This window comes from Ambystoma mexicanum, chromosome 4q, assembly GCF_040938575.1.
Source record: "Ambystoma mexicanum isolate Mex_15411 chromosome 4q, UKY_AmexF1_1, whole genome shotgun sequence".
NCBI lineage: Eukaryota > Metazoa > Chordata > Amphibia > Caudata > Ambystomatidae > Ambystoma > Ambystoma mexicanum.
This window is the reverse complement of record NC_090928.1, coordinates 219,331,776-219,355,056: the sequence shown is the minus strand read 5'-3', so window position 1 is coordinate 219,355,056 and position 23,281 is coordinate 219,331,776. Positions and strand designations below refer to the sequence as shown.

General features: G+C 48.7%; 1 protein-coding gene and 1 long non-coding RNA gene across 3 annotated transcripts in view; one reads left to right on the top strand and one right to left on the bottom strand.

The window, feature by feature from the left end:
• Positions 1 to 23,281, bottom strand: part of CNKSR3 (CNKSR family member 3) — a 1,181,575-nt gene that overhangs the window by 503,854 nt on the left and 654,440 nt on the right. The window contains exon 16 of the mRNA XM_069607750.1: positions 8,603 to 8,631. Within this exon, the coding sequence (XP_069463851.1) occupies positions 8,603 to 8,631 (29 nt within the window). The remainder of the gene's footprint in view (positions 1 to 8,602; positions 8,632 to 23,281) is intronic.
• LOC138467604 (uncharacterized) overlaps positions 1 to 23,281 on the top strand; it is a 142,808-nt gene that overhangs the window by 108,792 nt on the left and 10,735 nt on the right. The gene's annotated exons all lie outside the window — the stretch shown is intronic.

Below are 23,281 nucleotides of genomic sequence, written 5' to 3'. Positions count from 1 at the left end.
ACAGGAGGCTCTACACAAATGCAAGATAACATAACATAATATAACTTATTAACTCAGTAGTACTTCATTACTTGAGTGCATCACAGTTGTGAGACAGTGATAAGCAATTTCCATTTAATTTTAGGGAAAATGTGCTCTCCACAACGTGCAGGCATTGTCGCCCCAGACCAGACCACTCACCTTCCCTCGTCATCATCAACCGCCCCCAAACTCCAGGCACACCAACATGCCTTGAAAACCAGGCTAGATGCTACATGAAAGCAAATTGAAGCCACACATCTCAACTGTTTTCTTTCAGTTCTTGAACCCTCTCCCCATATCAACCTGATCCTCAACACGCTGCTTGCCGGGGCCTAGGTCAAAGTTGTCTACTTTTTTACCTCCTCCAAGAGCACATCAAAGCTCATCAGGTTCCATCGCGGCCTTACCATACATAAACCCTGATGCCACAAAATCAAGGACACTTGGGCCAGGTCTGACACATATCACAGTTCCCTCAAACAGGCCCAAGCTTTCTACTGCTAGACAACCTTCCTTGCACATTAGCCCCAATTTCCCCCCACGTCAATGAGTACCTGAACAAACCCTAGCAATTATTTGAAACCATCCACACCTCCTTAAACCTGCATGCAATTATTTGAAACTACCCACACTTTCCTAAAACGTGCATGAAAAGAGGAGCCAGCGACCCTTGCAAAAACTGTCACCAACACAATGGCATCCAAGTGACCCTGAGTTCATAAACATCCTAATTACCCAGTCCAACATCCCACTTCCCATTCTCCTGGAATATCCAATCTCACAGAGGTCCTTCCACCTCAACCTTGACATCACCCAATAAGTATGTGTCAAGATCTGAGGTCCACGTGGATTAGTATACCCCCGTCCCCAAGTACCAGTCAGAGAAAAGCTAACAACTCACCGACCGGTTATTGGGGCCAGAGGTGGCAGGAACAGAAAACACTGGGTCCCGGATGGCTGCAAAGAAAACACAGGGTTAAGTATGCAAGGTACAGGGACGAGGACTGTGTATCTTAGAAAGATAAAAGACACCTACCCGTGGGGATGTCCGGTTACCACTCTATACCTAGCTGTTCCCTCTAAAGGTGTTGTGATATGGCATAGAGGAGATGGAATATACCTCTATGATGTCAGGGTCCACCGTGAAGTTGGAGATACAACTTGATGCTTGGACAAGAATTACCAAAGTACTTGATTCTTGATACTTGAATCCAAAATGCCAAGGCAAAAGGGAAGAGACAAAACAATCCAGGTGAGCAAAGTCCAAAAGTCACAGCAGTTCAGGTAAGCAGTCCAAAAATAGTCACCAAATCCAAATGAGGGCCAATCCAAGAAGCAATCCAGAGTCAAAAACGAGGTCCAAATCCAGAGATCAAAGATAACATGATGCAGAACACAGGAGTCACCAATCGCTGTTGGTACAGCTGAGAAGCGCTGAGCAAATGAATCGGGCTCCTTTTATTCTATGACTTCCTGGTCATGTGACCGCCCTCCCCAGCGGCCCTGCGTCACGTGACCGACATGTGAGTTGTGTGGTCTCACGTGAGAGGTCACGTGAGCGGCCGGGAAAAGGTCCAGGACTCCAATGTGACTGCAATTGCCACGGCCGTCTCCACTGCAGACGGGGCAAAAGGCACCAGGAGCGCCACAGCACGCGGGAAGCAGCAGGCCACCGGGCAGGAGTGGAGGCAAAGGGTAAGCGTGGTCCGCGTGCAGGCGCAGGGACAGATGGCAAACGTGGCCTGCGCCGCCGGGGAACCGGACTCCCAGCACTCAGCCACCCAGCCGGCACAGTAGTGAGCCGATGCGTGACAGTATGTCCTGCACAGACGTTCTTCTCCACAGTCTGCAGCCCAAGCATCTAAAATCCCAATCCCAGATTCTTGCTTTGGAAGGATCTTATGACCTAAATGTTCCTATAACCGCCTTCATCGTCAAATCTTATTCATCCAGTACACCACCTAAAACCTTCAAACAAGCAGTGCTGAGACTACACCTAAAATATACTCGGGCCTCATTACGAGTCCAGCGGTAAACGAGCTGGAAAAACCGGCAGGTTACCGCCGGACTCGTATTACCATTCCGCCTCCGTGATTCCCGGAATTACCGGGGCATTATGACCCCACCGCCTCCGGGAATTCTGGAGGCGGAATTCTGTAAATCCCCATTCCCATGGAGACCATGGGAATGGGGAAGTGGAGACACCGGCACCATCTTGTAGTGGTGCCAGTGTTTCCACGTATGCCTGCAGGCGGGTGGTGTTAAACCCGCCAGGTCAGACCTGGCGGGAATGACGCCTCCCGCCTGCAGGACTCGAGATCAGTCGGTCTGGAAACAACAGTGGCGGCGGGTTTACCGCCACCCTTTTTCCGGACCGACTGACTCGTAATGAGGCCCATTGACTTCATTGGCTCAAGAAATGACTGCCCTATTTGTGTTTTCATTTGATGTACATCGCCCTAGATAAGCATGCAGAGCCTCGTTATGAGTTTTGAGGTAGAAGAAGTGCTAATTCGTCCAAACAGAATTAGAGTTACCACCAGTGGTAACTGGAATTTCAACCTCCAGGCACATGCTGAAGGCGTTGCCACCTGTTAAGTTTGCAACTCATAAGCAGAAGGACTGAAAGAATTGGAGGCTGCTCTGATACATTCAGTTTTTAAAATTACCTCAAAACTCACAATGAGGTCCATAGTGTTGTAGTTACAACAATTCTTAAATTCCAAATGATAACTGGACCTTGCCAATCAGGCCTCTAAACGAGCATGGCACATCACTCAAAATTGTGGTGTTTGCAATCTACACAATAGGCAAAAATGATTGATTTTAAAAAAGAAATGTGGAAAATGGCAGCTCTATTTAGGAAATAAATGTGGAGAGAAAAACACAATTTTATTTTACTGAGTTCTACTGGTAGGAAAGAATACAAAAATAAATAAAACAAAGAAATGTGTTAGAAATCAGGGAACGATGGGATAAAGCAGAAGTACAAGCATGAAAGCTATGGAATAGGAATGGGAAAGAGATGGTGACAGCTGGATACAACTATAAAAAGGAAGAAATAAGAGTGCCATACAGAGAAAAGATGGAAACTAAACGAGACACAAAGGGAAACAGAAATGATGATGAGACTAAAGGTGTGAAATGTTGGGAGCAGCATAAAAGAATCACAGAGAGACAAAGAGAGATCAGGCAAGACGGGGAGACATGAATAGAGAGTGAACAATGTGCGACCTAAAACAAATTCTGGGAATAAAGAGTACAGAAGGCATACAAACAACATCATTAACTATGGAGGGCATGAAAGAAAAAGCCTCTTTGGAAAAGGAGTTTAATATTTGCAATAAGAGAGAAGGAAGGAAGGAAGGAAGGAAGGAAGGAAGGAAGGAAGGAAGGAAGGAAGGAAGGAAGGAAGGAAGGAAGGAAGGAAGGAAGGAAGGAAGGAAGGAAGGAAGGAAGGAAGGAAGGAAGGAAGGAAGGAAGGAAAAAGATATGTAGCGCAAAAGAGTGAGGGGCTGCAGGCAGAGAGTGAGAGAGAGGGCGAGAGAGATCATGATAGACAGGGGCAGAGAGGGAGAGAGAGAACATGATAGACAGGGACAGAGAGAGAAAAAGATAGAAAGATAGAGACATAAAGATAGACAGGGACAGAGAAAGATCGAGAGAGAGTGAGGGAGAGAGATTCAGAGATACATGAAGATAGAAATTGACCATTGACATAGAGAGAAACGAGAGAGAAAGAGATACAGAAGAAGAGTTTGTGGACTGGATTTGGAGGCTGAAATCCTAGTGTACCTCAAAGCGGAGGTTGATGCAGGAAAAGGCTCCCCTGAACCCAGGACTGCAACCAATGACAGAGAGAAGGCAACCCCTCTGGTTCTACAAATAGGCAAAGCGTAAGTTGATGCTTTGGTATTTGCTGAGAAGGGGAACTCTAAATTTTGCTGAGGATAAGAAGCTTGGGAAGAAGGGTAATATAGTGGTGTTGGGATAGGCAGTAAAGCATGTTGTAATAACTGCTGATACAATTCAGAAGCACTTTGCAAGCAACAATGGAAAAGTCCTACCTTGTCTTCGGTCTCTCCTGAAGGAGTGAAAGTTTACCGGAGACCCCTTCCCGAACCTTCCAACACAGGTATCAAAAAAGGGGTTCTCCGGGAAACCCTCTTAGAGGGACAAAAACCCGGTGTGGGTGTAGTCCTGTAGGTGGTTCGCCTAGCTCCCTCACGGCTGAAGTAGGAAGTTTAACCAGATGGAGTCGCGATGAATTGGCTTAGGTGAGACTCTTCTGTGGCAATAGGATAGGTAGAATTAAGTATCTATAACACCCTTCGCCTTATGGTTACTCAAGGTTAAATGAGTGAGATGTACCTGTGGGAGAATCCCAAGGAATGTTATGGAGAGTCTCTGATGGCTGGTGATGCGGTCCGATCTGTTGGGTAGGCAAGGATGCAGAGATCGTGTGTTGAGTCTTGGGAGTTCGAGGGTAGTGTCGAGACGGGATCGACCAAAGGGTAAGAAGACCACTGAGTATTTCGTCCGTAAGACTGAGTCGGGTGGAGCGGCTGGGTCGGACTGAATAGGGGTATATGGAGGAAAGTCCTGTAGGAAATGTAAGCAGAGTAAAGTAAAGAAAGGCTTTCCTAAATCTAACTCAATGAGAGGTGTGTATCGCAGTTTCAGTAACTCACGGAGTGGAGCTGTGATGAATCATAGCAACGCGTAGTACTCCTGGCAACTCTCGTTCATATCGTACTTCCAGAGTGGAAGGAGGAGTCTCGCTCTCGTCCTTCTCACGAACCACTAGACCGCTCCTCTGAGCCGGAGGCTCCCTGTTGGTGGTATGAAATCGCATTCCCGGCTGTAACCGCCAACGATGCCAGAGAGTAGGACGCCGAAATCTGGGTGTAACAGTATACCCCCTCCCCAAAGAAGCAAAACCAGGCTTGCCAGGATGAAAAAGATGAAAGGAGCGAACCAATCGGGAAGCATGGACGGCCGAAGCCGGCTCCCATGACCTTTCAGAAGGAGAATAACCCTTCCAGTCCACCAGGTATTGAAGGACACCACGATGATACCGAGAGTCACAGATACCCGAGACCTCGTATTCGGGACCCGTATCGGTCATCACCGGCAGAGGGGCTGATACCGCCATACGATGAAAGCGGTTCCGTACATCTGGCTTCAATTGGGAGACGTGAAAAGTCGGATGAATACGGCTCCAAGATCTGGGTAGCTGCAAAGTATAGGCCACAGGACCCCGTTTAGCCACTATGGAAAATGGTCCAAAATATCTGGGAGACAGTTTGGACGGGACAAGCCTTCTCGGTAGGAATTTGCTCGCCAACCAGACCTGTCCACCAATCTGGAATTGTGGAGTTGGAGAACGATGCTTATCTGCTTGAGTTTTACTGCGAGTCTGGGCTTCCTGAAGAGCCAGGCGAGCAGTCCGATGTCCTTGTTGGATGGCGTCTACCAGTCTCTCAAGAGCTGGGAATTGTGCGTCCGGTGATGTGGCAACTGTGAAGACCGTAGGATGAAAGCCATAGGTGCAGAAAAAAGGACTTGCTTTGATAGCTGAATGTGCCGCATTATTACAAGCAAATTCTGCCAACCGTAGTTCACGTTTCCAATTGTCCTGCGCAGAGGAGACATAACACCGAAGATACCCTTCCAGCGTCTGGTTGAGGCGCTCCGTCTGACCATTGGTCTGCGGGTGGAACCCAGAACTCAACGCTCGGGATATCTCTAGAAGGGAGCATAGTTGTTTCCAATATCTGGAAGTGTACTGTGGACCCCTGTCCGAAATGATGGTATCCGGAAGGCCATGTAGAGAGAAAATGCGTTCCAAAAATATGTGAGCCATCTGGGCTGCTGAAGGAACTGCAGGCAAAGGTATAAAATGAGCCATTTTGGTCAATATATCTATGGTTACCATGATAGCGGTACAATCTTCCGATCTCTGTAAATCCACAATGAAATCTGTTGTAATTATTTGCCATGGTCTCTCCGGAATAGGGGTCGTGACCAGTTTTCCCATAGGTGGTCTCCGGGGAGATTTAGTATGAAGACATATCGTGCATGACGCAATATAATCCCGGACATCAGTATGGACTGAGGGCCACCAAAAATGCCTCTGAACCAATTCGAGAGTGTTGAGGATTCCTCGGTGACCAGCTGCAAGTGAATCGTGACAAAGTCTCAATACTTCTTTTTGGAGAGTTATATCCGGAACGTACACTTGTTCCCCTTTGAATAGGAGTCCTCTGCTGCTTGTCAATCCCCTAATGAGACCATTTTCTGGTTCTGCTGTCAACAGTTCCTTAGTCTTGTCCTCCAGTGTCTGCAAGAAGTGATGGACTACAGGAACAAAAACTGCCTTTGGAAACATAGGTTCTGCTCGGAAGGGGATCTTCCCCGCAGGATCTTTGCGGGATAAAGCGTCGGCCCGGAGATTGGTATTTCCCGGGATGAAGGAAAATTTGATTTGATAGGGTGAGAAAAAATGTGCCCATCGTGCCTGTCGGCTGTTGCAGGTTTGTACATACTGAAGAGAACGGAGGTTGTGGTGATCAGTTCTTACTTCGATAGGGTATCGTGCTCCCAAAAGGAGATGTCGCCATTCTTCAAAAGCCCGCTTGATGGCAAGAAGTTCTTTTTCTAAGACTGTATAATTGATTTCTGCCGGTGAGAGGGTCTTGGATAAGAAGGCTACAGGTCTTTCGATGTTATGACTGTCCGATTGAAGTAGAACCGCTCCCAGGGCATGTTTCGAAGCATCCGATTCTACAATAAAAGGACGCTGTTGATCTGGGACTTTAAGTATCGGAGCCTGGGTAAAGAGGGTCTTCAGGTGGTCAAATGCTTCCTGTGTCTCGGAGTTCCAAAGATATGGGGTGTCCATTTTTAGCAATTGAGTGATGGGTTTAGTATAAGAAGAGAAGTGTGGAATGAAATGCCTATAAAAATTGGCAAAACCTAGAAATCTTTGTATCTCCTTGATAGAACGAGGAGGAGGCCATTCCGTGATAGCGGAAACTTTTGCAGGATCCATAGCAATCCCTCCTTGGGAGAGAATATAACCCAGAAATGCTATGGTGGTCTTATGAAACGCACATTTTTCTAATTTGCAATACAAATGATTTTCCTGCAATCGGTGTAAGACCTCCTTCACTTGGGACTGATGTTCTTCCAAAGAGGAAGAAAAAACTAAAATGTCATCTAAGTAAACTATAACGTAATGAAGACTAATATCTGAAAAGATGTGGTCCATAAATCTTTGGAAAACTGCTGGAGCGTTCATAAGTCCAAAGGGCATGACTTTATACTGGAAATGACCGAAGGGTGTTCTGAACGCCGTTTTCCACTCGTCGCCAGCTTTGATGCGAATAGGATGATACGCTCCCCTTAGGTCTAATTTGGTGTAGAATTTGGCCCCTTGCACCGCTTCTAGTATGTCTGGAATAAGGGGCATTGGATATTTGTCCGGGATGGTTATTTTGTTCAACCCTCTGAAGTCTATGCAAGGGCGAAGTTCCGATGTGTCTTTTTTCGGAATGAAAAAAAGCGAAGCGGCTGCCGGGGAGGTGGATTCTGTAATCAATCCGTTCTTGATATGGGTGTGTAAGTACTCCTTTAAGACTTCTTTCTCTCTTGCCGACAGAATATACATCCTGCCAAAAGGAAGGGGGTTGTCTGGGACCAAGTCTATGGCACAATCATCCCTTCTGTGAGGTGGGAGTTCTGAAAACTCTGGGTGAGAAAATACGGGACGAAAACGTTCGTATTCTGGAGGCAAGGAAGAGACCTCATTGACTACTGTAGTCGAGACCCTGGGATCTGGAATTTGCTCTACCTTGGGGGAGTTTACCAATTGGTGATGTTGTACACCAAAAAAAGTGTGCCTGCTGCCCAGTTAATATAGGGATTATGGTGTCTTAGCCAGGGCAGCCCTAAGATGATTGGGTAATGGGCTGTTTTGATTATGTCAAACTCTATATTCTCTTGATGTGAAGCAACCACCATCAACAAGGGCCAGGTTTGATCCTTAATGGGTCCTGATGTAAGCGGACTCCTGTCCACGCTTTCCACAGGTATGGCCATTTTTTTTGCGGTACGAGGAACGTTATGAGAGAGTGCCCAGGTATCATCTACGAAATTTCCTGCGGCACCACTATCAATGAGGGCAGGAACATTAAGTAAAGAAGTGTTGTTCCAGGGCAAAGAGATTTTCAAACTGATCATAATTGTCACAGGTGAGCGTTACAATGATGCTCTCTGATGAATGGGCGGAAAACCCACCGGATATGTGAGAAGAGGGACTAGGTGTGATGAAAGGACCCGATGCCGCCGTCCCTTTTACGGTCGGGTACTGGCGTTTCCCTGCCCCGGTTTCGGGATAGGGATCAGAGTACATTCCCTAATAGTATGGCTATTAGACCCGCAATACATGCATAAGCCTAGTGGTGTTCTTCGGGCTCGTTCTTCTGGGGTTAATGGACCTCTAGCTGTGCCTAATTGCATGGGTTCGTCTGAAGGGCCGGACTTAGGGGAGGTAAATACCTCTAGATGAGCTTGAGACCCTTTTCCCTTACGTCTTTCTCTGTTCCTCTCCTGAAGACGGTAATCCATTTGCATAACCAAGGCAATATATTCTGCGAGGTTTGTTGGTCTGGAAACACGGGACACTTCGTCCTTTAAGTCTTCTGACAGACCACGTCTAAATAGTGTCATTAGGGCGTCATCGGCCCAAGAGGTATCTGCAGCCATTCTTTTGAACGCCGTTATATAAGTGAGTATATCCTGACTACCCTGTTTTAAATCCAACAGTTTCTCTTGGGAGGCAACTACTACTTCCTGTCGGCTGAACATGCTTCGGATACTATTACAAAAAGCAGGGTATGAATCAAGGATTGGATTGTTTGTGGTGACTAATGGGGTGGCCCAGGCCAGAGCGGCTCCGGTCATCTGGGCAATCATGTGCCCTACCTTATCTCTATCAGTGGGGAAAAAGGCTGGTTTAAATGTAAATTGGACCGTACAAGATTCCAGGAACTCCTTAACAGCATGTGGATTGCCGTCAAAGCGCCCTCCTGGTAAAGGCCCTGGGGGTACCTCCGAACTTTGGGCGGAACGCCCAACCTGTTGTTTAAGAGTGGCGTTCTCCTGTTTTAGTAATTGCACCTCAGCAGACATGTTCTGCATCGCTGCGACTAATTGCTGTATCTGTTGTTCCATGTTGCCAGCTGAAATGCTTGTTCAAATAAATTTGAACACGTACCCTTTTTTAGGCGTTGCTATCTGTAATAACTGCCGATACAATTCAGAAGCACTTTGCAAGCAACAATGGAAAAGTCCTACCTTGTCTTCGGTCTCTCCTGAAGGAGTGAAAGTTTACCGGAGACCCCTTCCCGAACCTTCCAACACAGGTATCAAAAAAGGGGTTCTCCGGCAAACCCTCTTAGAGGGACAAAAACCCAGTGTGGGTGTAGTCCTGTAGGTGGTTCGCGTAGCTCCCTCACGGCTGGAGTAGGAAGTTTAACCAGATGGAGTCGCGATGAATTGGCTTAGGTGAGACTCTTCTGTGGGAATAGGATAGGTAGAATTAAGTATCTATAACACCCTTCGCCTTATGGTTACTCAAGGTTAAATGAGTGAGATGTACCTGTGGGAGAATCCCAAGGAATGTTATGGAGAGTCTCTGATAGCTGGTGATGCGGTCCGATCTGTTGGGTAGGCAAGGATGCAGAGATCGTGTGTTGAGTCTTGGGAGTTCGAGGGTAGTGTCGAGACGGGATCGACCAAAGAGTAAGAAGACCACTGAGTATTTCGTCCGTAAGACTGAGTCGGGTGGAGCGGCTGGGTCGGACTGAATAGGGGTATATGGAGGAAAGTCCTGCAGGAAATGTAAGCAGAGTAAAGTAAAGAAAGGCTTTCCTAAATCTAACTCAATGAGAGGTGTGTATCGCAGTTTCAGTAACTCACGGAGCGGAGCTGTGATGAATCGTAGCAACGCGTAGTACTCCTGGCAACTCTCGTTCATATCGTACTTCCGGAGTGGAAGGAGGAGTCTCGCTCTCGTCCTTCTCACGAACCACTAGACCGCTCCTCTGAGCCGGAGGCTCCCTGTTGGTGGTATGAAATCGCATTCGCGGCTGTAACCGCCAACGTTGCCAGAGAGTAGGACGCCGAAATCTGGGTGTAACACATGTGGCCTGGAACTAGGATTATTTTTCAGTTCTGGGTTTTAGGCCACTGTTGTCATCCACGCCGGTATCATGTTAAGGCAGTTCAACATAGTGGAGAAATGGCTTTAGAAGATTCAGTCCGTTAGTAAATTTGTGTTTTATCTTTATATCAGTGGAAGAACAAGTTAATTACCAACTGGTAATGTTCTTTCGACTGGATGTTCCTCCAACGTATTCCACATCTTTGACATCTAATGGCCACACCTGTGTACTTTGGAAACTTTTTCGGCAGAGAGCATCCTGCGTCGATGGCGTTGGGTCGATGTCCCTCGAAGACCTCCGTCGAGCGCGACATCACCGGATGTTATAAATAGGACGTAGCCTCCGTTTATTTTTTTCCTTCATAACGTGTGACACGCACATATCCAATGCCTGCTTGACTGCACATAGCCTTGAGGGAACGTAAGCTGCAATAGCATAGGAAATTATCCAGAGGGGCAGGCTGGGAGGGCGATGTGAAATAGGTTGGAGGAACATCCAGTCCAAAGAATGTTACCAGTTAGTAAGTAACTTTTTCTTCGAATGGATTGTGTCCTCCAACGTATTCCACATCTTTGACAGACTCCCAAAGCAGTACCAGAAAATGGAGTAAGGAAAAGAATTTAGCATACCCAATTAGATGGCAGAGTAAAGAACAGCCTTACCAAAGGCCATATCTTGGCCATGGAGCATATCCAGGGAGTAATGTTTGACAAAGGTGTGGATAGAAGCCCATGTGGCTGCGTCACAAATATTCCTAATAGGAACTCCCCGCTGCAGGGCTGTGGAGGCAGCCACGCCCCTAGTGAAATGTGCATGCAATCCTTCAGGAGGGTCCTTGTCCGCCAATCGGTAACTTTCCGTAATGGTGAGGATAATCCACGTGGACATGGTCTGTTTGGTAACAGCCTGGCCCAATCGATGTCCAGCATACCCCACAAAGAGTTGATCGTCCACTCTGACCCCGGACATCCTAGAAATATAAAAGCTCAGATCTCTCCTAGGGTCCAACCTATGGAGTCACTCCTCTTCCTTACCAGGAGGAGGATAGAAAGATGGAAGAACCACTTTCTGCCTTAAATGAAATTCAGATACTACCGTAGGTAGAAAGGATGGACGTACCCTCAGTACAACCCTATCCTTGTGGAACACAGTAAAGGGTGGCTTTGATGAAAGTGCCTTCAATTAATTCACTCTGCGAGTGGAAGTAACCACAACCAAGAACACCGTCTTGAAAGACAACAGTCTCAAAGGGCAAGAGTGCAAAGGTTCAAATGGAGTACCATCAAGATTTTCAAGACCAAATTCAAATCCCAAACTGGCCACCTGGAACGGGGACGGTGGGAACATGTTAGTGAGTTCTTTAAGAAATTGGAAAATCAAAGGAATCTTAAAATAAGAACATTCTTCAAACTAGCGCTTCAAGATAGACAGCGCCGCAAGGTAACCCTTAATGGTACCTACTTGAAGGCCCCTGTTGGCAAAAGAAAGACAGAACCATGAGAATGGAACACTGAAAAGGATCAACATTTTGTCCTCTGCACCAGTCGCAAAACCTACGGCAACAGTACAGGGATTTTGTTGCTGGCCGCCTGGCCGAAAGCAACACCTCCATCACATCATCTGGGAGGTCCCAATCCTTATACCTCAACCTTTCAGATACCAAGCGTGAAGTTTGAGAGTCCTGACCTCTGGGTGGAGAACCTGACTCCCCTCGCGTGAGAGCAGATTCTCTCGGTAGGGAAGACGGCATGGAGGGCAGATGGACATTTCTAGAAGGTCCGGGTACCACGCTCTCCTGGCCCAATCCAGAGCAATGAGGATCATGTGGGACCCGAACCTCTGCAACCTCCTTAACAATTAAGGAATGGCACTGGTTGCGAAGAGATCCACTTGTCGGGTTCCCCAAAGGGCAAAGATCTCCAAAAGGACTTCCTGAGCCAACTCCCACTCGTGAGAGACTGTGCCCTGCCTATTCAGAGGGTCCGCCGCCGCTTTCTCCTCTCCGGCCAGATGAACTGCTGAGATTGATATTCCCTGCTGGATTGCCCAGAACCAGAGCTGCATTGCCTCTCTGCGCAATGGGAGTGACCCTACCCCCCTTTTTTGTTGAGGTAATGCATGGCCACTGTATTGTCCGTCATGATCAGGACACACTTCTCCCGCACAGACAGCAGAAAAGCCTTCAGGGCCAGCCTGATGGCCCTCAGCTCTAACAGGTTGATGTGGAGTTTGGACTCCGACGGAGACCAACGACCGCTGGTGGTCAAATCTTTGGCATGAGCTCCCCATCCTGTGAGGGAAGCGTCCGTTACAACTGTCACCTCCGGCCACGGTTGCCAAAACGGCTCCCCCTTCATCAAGTTCCCCTCGTTGGCCCACCACAGCAGATCCTGGGAGACCGAGAGTGGAATCTGAACGGGATCCGACATCTTGTCAAAATCAAGAGCTTTTTTTCAGTGCAACATCCTCTTTAACAGACCAAAGAGAAAGCTACAACATGGGGAAATGCTTTCACTGTTTTACAGAAAAAAAAATTCATGTTTACATGACACCTATTGCATGCTCGGTTCAACCTGATCTACTTTAATCTCGGGAGGATAACTCAGGGGCAACATGCTCACCTTCGAAGCAAGACGACACAGAGCAACATAGGTTCGATCCCCGGGTCCGTGCTTAGAAACTTCTGGGTAAGTGCATTAAAAACAACCTATCATATTAATCAGGTTTGCAAATAAAAGGCTTAACTTATGACGGCAGCCTTTTCATTTCAATACTACAAAATAAAAAAATATTTAATTTACTAACTCAGTTTGTCTATTTACTTTACTCACTATTAGAGGAATTTCACTTTTACTTCACCACCAAAATTCCAAAGCATATATTGCTATTACTATGTGCTAACAGCCCTATAGACCGCTGGAGGGGTAATTATCACTTGGAAAAATGCCTATTTCCCAAGGTATGGCTCTCTGCTTAGGCTCGGGACATAACTTGGTGGCGGGTCATTATCCTACGATATTGACCCCTCCCTCAGTCTATAAGGCTATATTAAGAATAGTAAGTAAAAGTACACCATTCGAACATCACAAACTCCAACTGCATTAATGCTGTACCTAAGGTACCCAGGTTCACTAACCATCAAAATAATGCAGCACACACAATTAATGAAGTAAACTATTAACAAGGCCCCAAATTCAACATAGGTGTAGCAGGATCTAGCTTTATAATAATGTGTAATATTGAAACATTGATGAATTAATATTTATACACATTAATATTTTACACAGTTTAAAAGGGCACAATAACGAGGAATTTCATAGTAAGTGTTGTGAAATGTCACTATACATAAACAACTGCATAACTAATTCATTCACGTCTACCAATATTGCAATAACAGTATACAAGCAGAACATGTTATCTTATTTTTGTGACTTTGAAATATGTCCACAGTCCACATTTCACAACATTTACTACATGAATACGTTATGTCATTGTTATTACATTTTTATTCATCAAGATTAATAATGCACCATTAATAGTGCACTTTATTATTGGACACCATGGCTGTGAAAGGGCAATCTTATAGGAGGTCATTTAAAAAAGTACATCATTCCACAGCACCCTCTAGTGGTGTACATAATGAATGACAACAAGACTCAGAACATAGCAGTGGGCGAAAAAATTCAACTTCGCTCCTCAACATTTCTGGAAAATCACCCCACTCTGCTATTTTGCTTTGCATCACACACAATGATGGTGTGGTACATCACTAAACGGCAGAGTTACGCATTGACAAAAGAACTGTGAAACTCGATCTGACCGAAGAAGTGTGGTACGTCAGCCATGCGCTATGACATCATGGACCTCATTACGAGGTCAGTGGTAAACCGCCGGTGCAAACAGTGGGTTGCCGCTGACCTCGTAACATCGTTGCCGGTACCTACCTTCCCGGTTCCACCGGAACATAACAAGTCCCGGCGGCCCGGGAAGACAGGCGCCAGAAAATGTAAGTCCCCATTCCCATGGAGTCACATAGGACTCCATGGGAATGGGAACTTGGAAGCACTGACACCATTGCTGACAATGCCGGTGCTTCCATGGCAACTCTGCCTGCTGGGACCGCTGTGCCCAGCAGGGTCAGACCTGTCGAGTGCAGCAGGCTCGGCAGGCACTCATAGTGTGGCGGTCCAAAAATAAGGGTTCCAGTAAGCTTAATGGCACCCTTGTGTCGGGACCGCCACACTTGTAATGAGGCCCATGACTCGCTTCACTTTAAGCAATCGGGAGAAGCATAGCATGAGCTTCTGTGGCATGTCATGCTTCGCTCCACCCAAATGCCTCAGACGAAGTGAAGCGCAGGCTTGGCTAGCTTGAGCATGGGCTTTATGTCACACTTCGCTCCACCTAATTGTCTCAGGTAAAGCCAAGCGCAGGCTCAGCACTCATGGATTCCATTACATCATGCTTCGTATTGACCAATTGCTTCAGGAGAAGCAAAGCAGGCTCTTCACTTGCTTGTTGAAGCGTTGTGATTGTGCATACGCATCGCATCATGCTTCGCTTTGGCCAATCACCTCAGATAAAGTGGGAGGCAAAGCAAGAAGCAAAATGATTGGCAAGTTTGTGTGGCTCTTTCTACAAGTTATTTGTCTTTTATACTGCACACATCACCACCATAGTGGTCTTAAATTGCAGAGCCGTGTTCATGGCGAATTGCGGCCATAACTAGGGTGAAAGCTACATAAGGCGGTCTTACCTCACCCCAGTCACTGTGCCTGTTCTAGTTGGGGAGCAATGCAAGGCAAAGACTGATGGCTTGGGGGTTCTGAATGAAACAAAATCCACTGGCAAATCTCTCGCCAAACTTCCAGATCATCATTGTTCAGGCTGCCATGTGCTAATCGGGCCTGGTCCCAGCCCAGATGGGCCAGCCTATCCCAAACTGCTAGGTCAAAGCGCTTCTGAAGGCGATCACTAGTAATGTGAGTTGGAGAGGAGCCAGAAGCGGAACAAGTAGGAGCAGCACTATTGGCAAATGCTGCAAGGGGTGCCGCTCACCACCACCATAACCACACCACAAAGACCACATCACTTCCCCTTTCCCTATACCCATTTTTCTCCCTTCCCCAACACTTGTTTCACCCTCCCTTTAATCCATGTATCACACTTGCCCACCTCCATCATACTTCACTTTATTTTTGCATATTCTAGGAAGGCACGTGATTTCCCGTATCCAGCCAGCAGCACATGAGGAGGAGCAGGATCTTGACATCTCATCCCCAAGCAGCATCACACCGATTTCGAGGCGCATCGCAGATGCAGGCCTGGCGTTCCAGCTTTCGGAAGTTGGCGTCAGAAAAAGCATGTTCCCAATTCCAGCAGTGTCCATGGCCGACCAACCCTACATCAAACTGAACTCTCTGAGGATGCACCATTGTCGTGGAGGAGGCATACCATGTCGTCACTGCTTCAACTTCATACTTCACAGACTAGCCTCACATGGTTAGCTGAGTCTGCTTGATGGACAGAAAGGAGAATGACCAGGGCTAGGAGGAAGAGTAGTTCCCCCCACCAGCACTGAGGTGTAAGAGAAAGGCAGCACAAGCAGCTGATGCTAGACCAGAAGCCTCTTCGAGTGGACCAGCAGTCACCACCACCAGACCAGCAGACACCATTTCCAGGTCAGTGACCACCACTACTAGACCAGGATCTGCCACCACAGGCCGAGGAGCTACTGACACGAGGATATCAGCCCCCACCACTGGACCAGCAGTTGTCACCACATTACCAAGAGAAGCCATCCCAGAGCAGCAGCTGCTTCTACTGGACCAGCAGCCACCACCGCTGGACCAGCAGCTGCCACCACCGGATGAGCAGCCACTGTCACAGGACCAAAAGCACCATTACTGGACTAGCATCCTTCGCCACCAACCATCAGCCACCACACCGGACCCGCAGCTAGCATTTCCGGGCCAGCAGCCACCACCAGCAAACTAGGAACAGAAACAACAGCATGAGGATTCACTGCCACAAGGCCAACATCCTCCACCCCTCGGTCAGCAGCTGTCACCACGTGACCAAAAGCTGCCACCCCCAGACCAGCAGCTGCTCCTACTGGACCAGCAGCCACAACAACCGGACCAGTAGCTGCTACCACAGGATGAGGAGCTACTGTCATCCAGCGACCATCAGCCATCACCACTGGACCAGTAGACAGCCCCACAGGACTAGAGGTCAACACCTAGCAGCCTTCACAACCAGCCATGCAGGCTGCAGATCATTTTGGATGTGGTGCCCCTTGTGGAGTGGTGTGGAGTTGCTCTGAAGTATTCTGGCAGAGTAACCTGGATGTCAGGAGTGAATTACTCACTGGCAGACTTTTGCTGAGCACATCGAACCTGGTCCTGCATCTGGAACACCAACACAATTTCATGAAAGGCAGCATCCCAGCAGCAACCACCACCTACAAAGCAAATACCACAGGCACCTCTCATACTGCAACTGCCTCAGCCAGGAGCCTACATCTTAGAAATCACTAGCAAACCAGTAAGAAAGCTTGTCAGATCCCTGAGGTTTCTGGTCTGCTCAGGTGGAGAATACAAATAGCGCCAACATGGGGGTGCAAGGCGGTCCTTGGCTACCTGGTCACATCTTTCTGGTTCTATGCGTTACTGCATGAGTAACAGATCTGAAACAATAATTGTGGTGGTGGAAGTTTAGAATTAATCTTAACCACAAGCATTGTGCTCGGCAACCTTTTACCAGGGTGACCCCAGACATATGTCAGCCTTATTTGGCTTTTGTCAGTGAGGTGAAGCTTGGTTTCCTATGGTGCATACTCCCCTCACTTCATCCCAGTGTTATGGAGACGACACACAACTCTCTTTCTGGCTGCCTTCCCCAACCTCTTCCTCCTCCTCTTCCTGCACTATACTTGACTGCCTGACTGCTATTCAGGCGTGGTGCTCTTCCAATGATCTCTGTCTCAATGCCAGCAAGACTGAGATCCTCATTGGAACGCCTGCTCCCAGCTTCCCCCTAACTCTTAGGCCAGACTCCTTGGGTCCCCTCCCCTCAACCACTTGTGTGGCAAAAATCTTTGGGGCCATCTTTGACTCCTCTTTCTCTTTCTCTCCACACATCTCAGACCTTGCTAAGAAGTCATGTTTTCAGCTCTATCTCCTCTGGGGCATTCTACCTTTCCTTTCCTCACTTTCCCTCAGAAGCTCAATGTCTCCAGAGCCCTGGTTCTCTCTAAACTGGACTAGTGCAACAGCCTCTTCCTCAAGACTGATCGGCTAACTAAGGGACAGGGATTTTACCCCTTGAAAAAATTAAAACCAGCGAGAGGCGATACCAACCCCATATATGCGCCCCCAGCGAATAGTAGTGAAGATGCAATAAATGGAGCCAGTGTCTATGCGCGATATGATATGATATGACATGACATTTATAACGCACCTATACACAAGCATTTCAAGATACGACGATGCAAGGGAGGGGGAACAGAGGGAAGACAGACAACGATCTTACTAGACTAGGTGTCAATCAGATTGCGCAAGGGAAGGGGGAAAAGAAAAGTGCGGGTGGAGGGGAAAGTGCAGTACATGGGATAATAAAATAATAACATAAAGTAAATAAAGAAAGGCCAGCTGGTGGCAAGTGCAGGGTGAGTGCAGACATAAGTGCTAATTTGGGGACAGTAGGGATACAGAAAACAGTCCCCAGGTGCAGGGGTTGCCAGGAAGGCAGCGCAAGCGTGCAACTGGCAGGGCTTGGGCCCAAGATCAGATGGGTGGTCAGGTAACCTGTGCAGTCTCAGAATCAGCCAGGACTTCAGCAGGGGAGAGGGGGAGAGAAAGCAGAAGCAAAGAGGAAGGTTTTTAGGTGCTTCCGGAACAGAAGATGGTTCTCCTCAAGTTTCATGGAGGAGGGGAGGCTGTTCCAGAGGGAGGACTCAGCCGAAGAGAGAGATCTACTGCCAACTCGTTGCTTGGAGAAGCGACTGACCCTGATGGAGTTGGAGGCAGATGAGTGATGAGCTTGAGAGGGAAGATATTTAGGAAGAGAGTTAAAGGTGTTGAGGCCCCAGGCCCCAGAAGGCCTTGTGGATGATGCAGAGGGTTTTGAACTTAATCCTCGCAGCCACTGGGAGCCAGTGCAGAGATTTCAGTCCTGGAGAGATACGATCCCTGGGCTTGAGGCCAAGGACAAGTCTCGTAGTCCTGTTCTGGATGAGTTGCAGAGGGCGTAGAGTACAAGCAGCCAGATTTAGAAAGAGGCTGTTGCAAGAGTCCAGCCTGGAGAGAACCAGCACTCTGGAGACAGCGAGCTTCTGGGGGAAGGAGAGGAAAGGAAGAATACCTCTGAGGAGGTGCAGCTGGTAGTGTGACTTCTTAGAGACGTCAGAGATGTGAGGCGAGAAAGAGAGTGTGGAGTCGAAGATGACCCCCAGGTTCTTAGCCTTGCAGGTGGGAGCAGGAAGAGGGCCAAGAGAGGCCGGCCAGAGAGCTACAGGAATGGAGGGAGTGGGTGTGCCAATGAGGAGAATCTCAGTCTTACTGACATTAAGGCAGAGGTCATTGGTGGCACACCACTCCTGGATAGCAGACAGTCAGAGATGAGGAATGGGGAAGAGGTGGCCGAAGGTAGCCTGAAAATGAGCTGAGTATCATCGGCATAGCACTGAAAGTTGGGGCAGAGAGCAGCAATGCGGTGGGCAAGGAGTGCCTGGTTGAACAGCCAGGGAGAGAGGTTAGACCCCTGGGGGACATCACAGGTAGAGAAAAAGATAGCAGAGATGAAGGACCCAACTTGGACCTCGCAGGGTCAGTCAGAGAGGAAGGAAGTCAGCCACGCCAGGGCCTGACCGGTGATACGTAGGTTATCACGGGGACACTTTAGCAGGATGGCATGGTTGACGGTGTCAAAGGCAGAAGAGAGATCAAGCAGGATGAGGACACAGGGGGTGTTAGAGTCAAGGTTTGAGAGCAGGTCTTCACGGATGTTCAGGAGAGCAATTTCCGTGCTTCTGGCAGATCTGAAGCCAGACTGATGGTCATGAAGACAACCAACAGATTCAGTGTGGAGATTGAGCTGGGAGATGGCGAGTTTCTCCAGGAGCTTGCCCAGGAAGGGAGTGATGGAGATTGGGCGATAGTTGACTGGGCAGGAGGGATCGGCAGAGGGTTTCTTAAGAAGAGGTTGCACAAGGGAGTGCTTCAGGGGGGATAGGAAGTGGTTGCAGAAGTCAGCCAGGGCAGGAGCTAGGGTGTCAATGTGGTCCTTGATGGTTTTGGAGGAACAGGGGTGAACCTGTTTTGGCGAGACTTTCATAGATCAGACTTGCCTAGAAACCTCATCTGCCGAGAGCAGGGGAAAGGCAGAGAAGGAGGGAGGAGAGGTGGCTGCAGAAGGGCCAGAGGAAGAGCAGGGTGTATAGGGAGGGATGGGAGAGGAGGAGAGTGAGGACAGGATGTCCTGAGTTTTAGAGATGAAGTGAGAAGTCAATGCCATGCAGAGGGCCTGGGAAGGGACAGGAGAGGTAGAGACTGCAGCAGGATAGTTCAGCTGAGTTATTAGATGCCGCCAAGACACGGGCTTGGATATGAGCTCTCTTCTTGGTGAGGACAGAGAGCTGGTATTGCCTTTGGAGCAGGCGGCAGGCCAGTTTGTCAGAGGATCTACAAGAAGCACGTCATTTACTCTCAGCCACCCTGCACTTGCGTTTAAGGGTGATGAGGTCTGAGTTGTACCAGGAGTTGCACTTGGCTTTGGGCTTCAGGCGGATCCTCATGACAGGGGCGAGAATATCAAGAGTATCAGATATAGCAGAGTGGAGTGTGTAGAGGGCTGTGTCAGGGTGAGAATCAGCCAAAGGGGGAAGGAGGGAGAGAAAGTGGCGGTGAAAGCCTCAACTGATACGGGCTTCATGGGTCGGATGACCGAGAAGGTGTGTGGCAGTGATGGAAGTGGCTTGGCCTGTGGGGTAGAGAGGGTGAGATGGAAGGAAAGGAGAAAGTGATCACTCCAGGAGAGAAGAGTGGTGAGAGGGATAGAAAGGGAAAGGTCTGAGGAGATCAGAACATCCAAAGTGTGCCCTGCAGAGTGAGTCAGGCCAGAGGAGAGAATAGTGAGTGAGAGTCACAGAGGTTGCAAAAGAGTCCAGAGGGAGGACAGGAGGCATCCAGGTGGATGTTGAAGTCTCCAAGAAGGAGGAGTTGAGTGGTTGAGGCCAGGTGTGAGGAGGAGAGGTCTGCCCAGTCAGAGAGGAAGGAGGAAATCTGACCAGGTGGCCGATAGATGGTAGCCACAGTAAGGGAATGGCTAGGGGCGAGAGAGAGCCTGCAGACGAGGCATTAAAAAGAGGAGTAGGCCTGCGTAGGGATGACAGAGGCAGGAATCCACTTGAGGAAGATCAGGGCTACACCCCCTTCAGAGTGGTTGGACCTGGGTGCAGAGAGGATCTTTTAGCCGTCAGGGAGGAGCGTGTCAACGCTTGTGACAGAGCTGGCCGTGAACCATGTCTCGGTGAGACCGAGGACATCGAGGTCAAGTTCTTCCAGAAGGCGGCAGATGTCGGAGGAGTGTTTGACAGCTGAGCGAGAGTTAAGAGTGGCTATGTGGAGAAGGTTGCCATCCTTGAAGGACTTCCGGGGAGGGGTACAGATCAGAGGTACGGCCTGTTTAGGTGTGGAAGGGCCCCGAAGGGGGGCGGAGAGGGAATGAGAGGGCAATGTAGCCGAGGAGGAGGCAGCAGAGGGGTGGCGAGGAGGCAGTGGAGGGGGGAGAGGGGACAGCGGGAGAAGAAAGGAAATTAATGAGGCGCAGGAAGCGTCTATCAAAGAGGTGAAGGTTGGCCTGAGGGCCTTGGACCAGGACGGTCCCATTAGAATAAACATTAATGATGACCTTGGAGGAATGGAAGGAGGCCAGGAGGGCATCCCACCGGGTGCCACCATTAATGGGAGAAGAAGAGAAAAGAGAGAGCACAGAGACCATATGTAGTGTCCATAGGTCTGGCGAGGGAACGACAAAGAGGATGACAGTGAGAGTTTCCTTGGAGGAGGCACTGGTATAGGTGTCAGCGATAGGGAGGCCTGGGTTGTAGACCAGGATATCCTTTTTAAACATATTCCTACCAGATTTCGTGAAGAGGGTAGGATAGTCAATAGAGAAGCAGTTAGAAAAGATAGGAAGGACAGAGAGCACCATAGAGTAGGAGGCGAGAGGAGAGGGTGGGAGAGGGGAACACTAGGGAAGGACACCGGGCAGGGTGGAGGCAGACGAGACAGCAAGAGCCAAGAGGGTTGAGCAATAGGACAAGAAGACAACACTCAGGATTAAGGAACTATCCAAATGTACGTTTAAAACAGGGGGACACACCACCTAAGGTTGAGAATCCTGAATAGCGGGAGAAAGGCCTAGGTTTCACAATGCAATTTTAAGTACTGATACAGTGCAAATTAAACAACAGGGGGAAAAAACCACCTAGGTTTGAGACTCCAGAATAGAGAGAGAAAGGCCTAGGTTTCACAGTTCAATTTTAAGTACTGATACAGTGCAAATTAAACAACAGGGGGGAGGGAAACACCTGTAAGCAGAAGGGGGTAAAGCAGGGAAGTCAGAGGGATGGTGACTGGCAACTGGCGTCCCCTGCGGACACCTGCAGAAACAACCAGGAGCCACCCAAATGGGAGCCACCCTTTGCCTAGGGGCCCTTAGCTGTGCAGGCTGCCGGGCAGGGGGCTGCCCAGAGAAGGCTTCTAAGAGGGCCCAAAGGGCCAATGGGAGGTGCTCGGCGGGATGGGAGGTGGGTGGAGATGAGAATGGGTGAACGGGATGGGGAAAGGGCGAAGGAATCAAGCAAAAAAGGAAGGAAGGGAGCAACAAGGCAGGAGGAGGAGGCACCTACAGCACGGCCACAGGCCGAGGTGAAGAAGGCAAGAGTCAGGCATCACGAGCAGTGCTACAGTGCTGCAGTGCCACGTGTGTAGTGATCACACCGACGTTGGTATCAGCAATGGGGGACTCGGTCCCAACCTCGAACAGATGCCGGGCCCACTGGCCAATCGGAGGTGCTGGGCCAGATGGGAGGCGGGTGAAGAGGAGACTGAATACAAGGAGCGATTTGAGCTGTAGGTATAGCTAATAGATAGTGAGGAAGGGACAAAGAAGCAGAAAAATAAGCAGGATGACCGGGAAGAGACAGTCATTACACCGAATGAGTGGGTGGGAGGACAGATATTGCTTAAGTTAGACAGAAGGATGATTCCGAGGATACAGAAGAGGAGGCTAAAGGGGATGGGAAATGGAGGAAACAGAGGTCAGGAGGAGAAGGAAAGTGGTAGAGGAGGAGAGAGAGTGGGAAGAGGTCATGAAGGAAGTAGAGGAGCAGGAGAGAAAGGAAAGGAGATGATAGGAGAAGATGAGTGGGGAAGAGGAAGAGGCAGAAAGGGAAAAGGAGAGAGAAGACAGGGAAAGGTTGAGGAAGCAAAAGGAGGAAAAGGAAAGACAGAGGGAAACTACAGAGAAAAGATTGAGGGAAATAGAGGAGAGAGGGAGACAAATACAGTTAAGTAGAGAAAGGTGGCAAAAGGAGGTTGAAAGTCTCATTAAATAACGCACACATCAGGGGAAGGAGAAAATCAGAGAGCAGGAGCGGGAAAGAAGTAGGGAGAGATGCCTTATAGAGGTGAAGGAGATAATGAAAAATCACAATGTTCCAGATGAGGATGAAGGAGCAGGGATACAGAGGAGGACTGGTAACATGTATAGAAGCAGAAGGGCTAGTGGGATGACTCAGAAGATAAAGAGGAGTATTGGTGCCCTACTGGAGAATGCAATGAGGGGGTCAAGCAGGAAGAAACCCTTGAGACAATTAGATTACAAAGACTGGGAAGACGAGGAGAGTAATGATAGTTGTGGGAAGAGTGTGTTTGGACGAAGAAAGGGAGGGGAGTGAAGGTGAGGCAGAGGAAGGGGCCCCATGACGCCCCTCTACGAGGGTGAGCACAGAAAGGGAGGCGGAA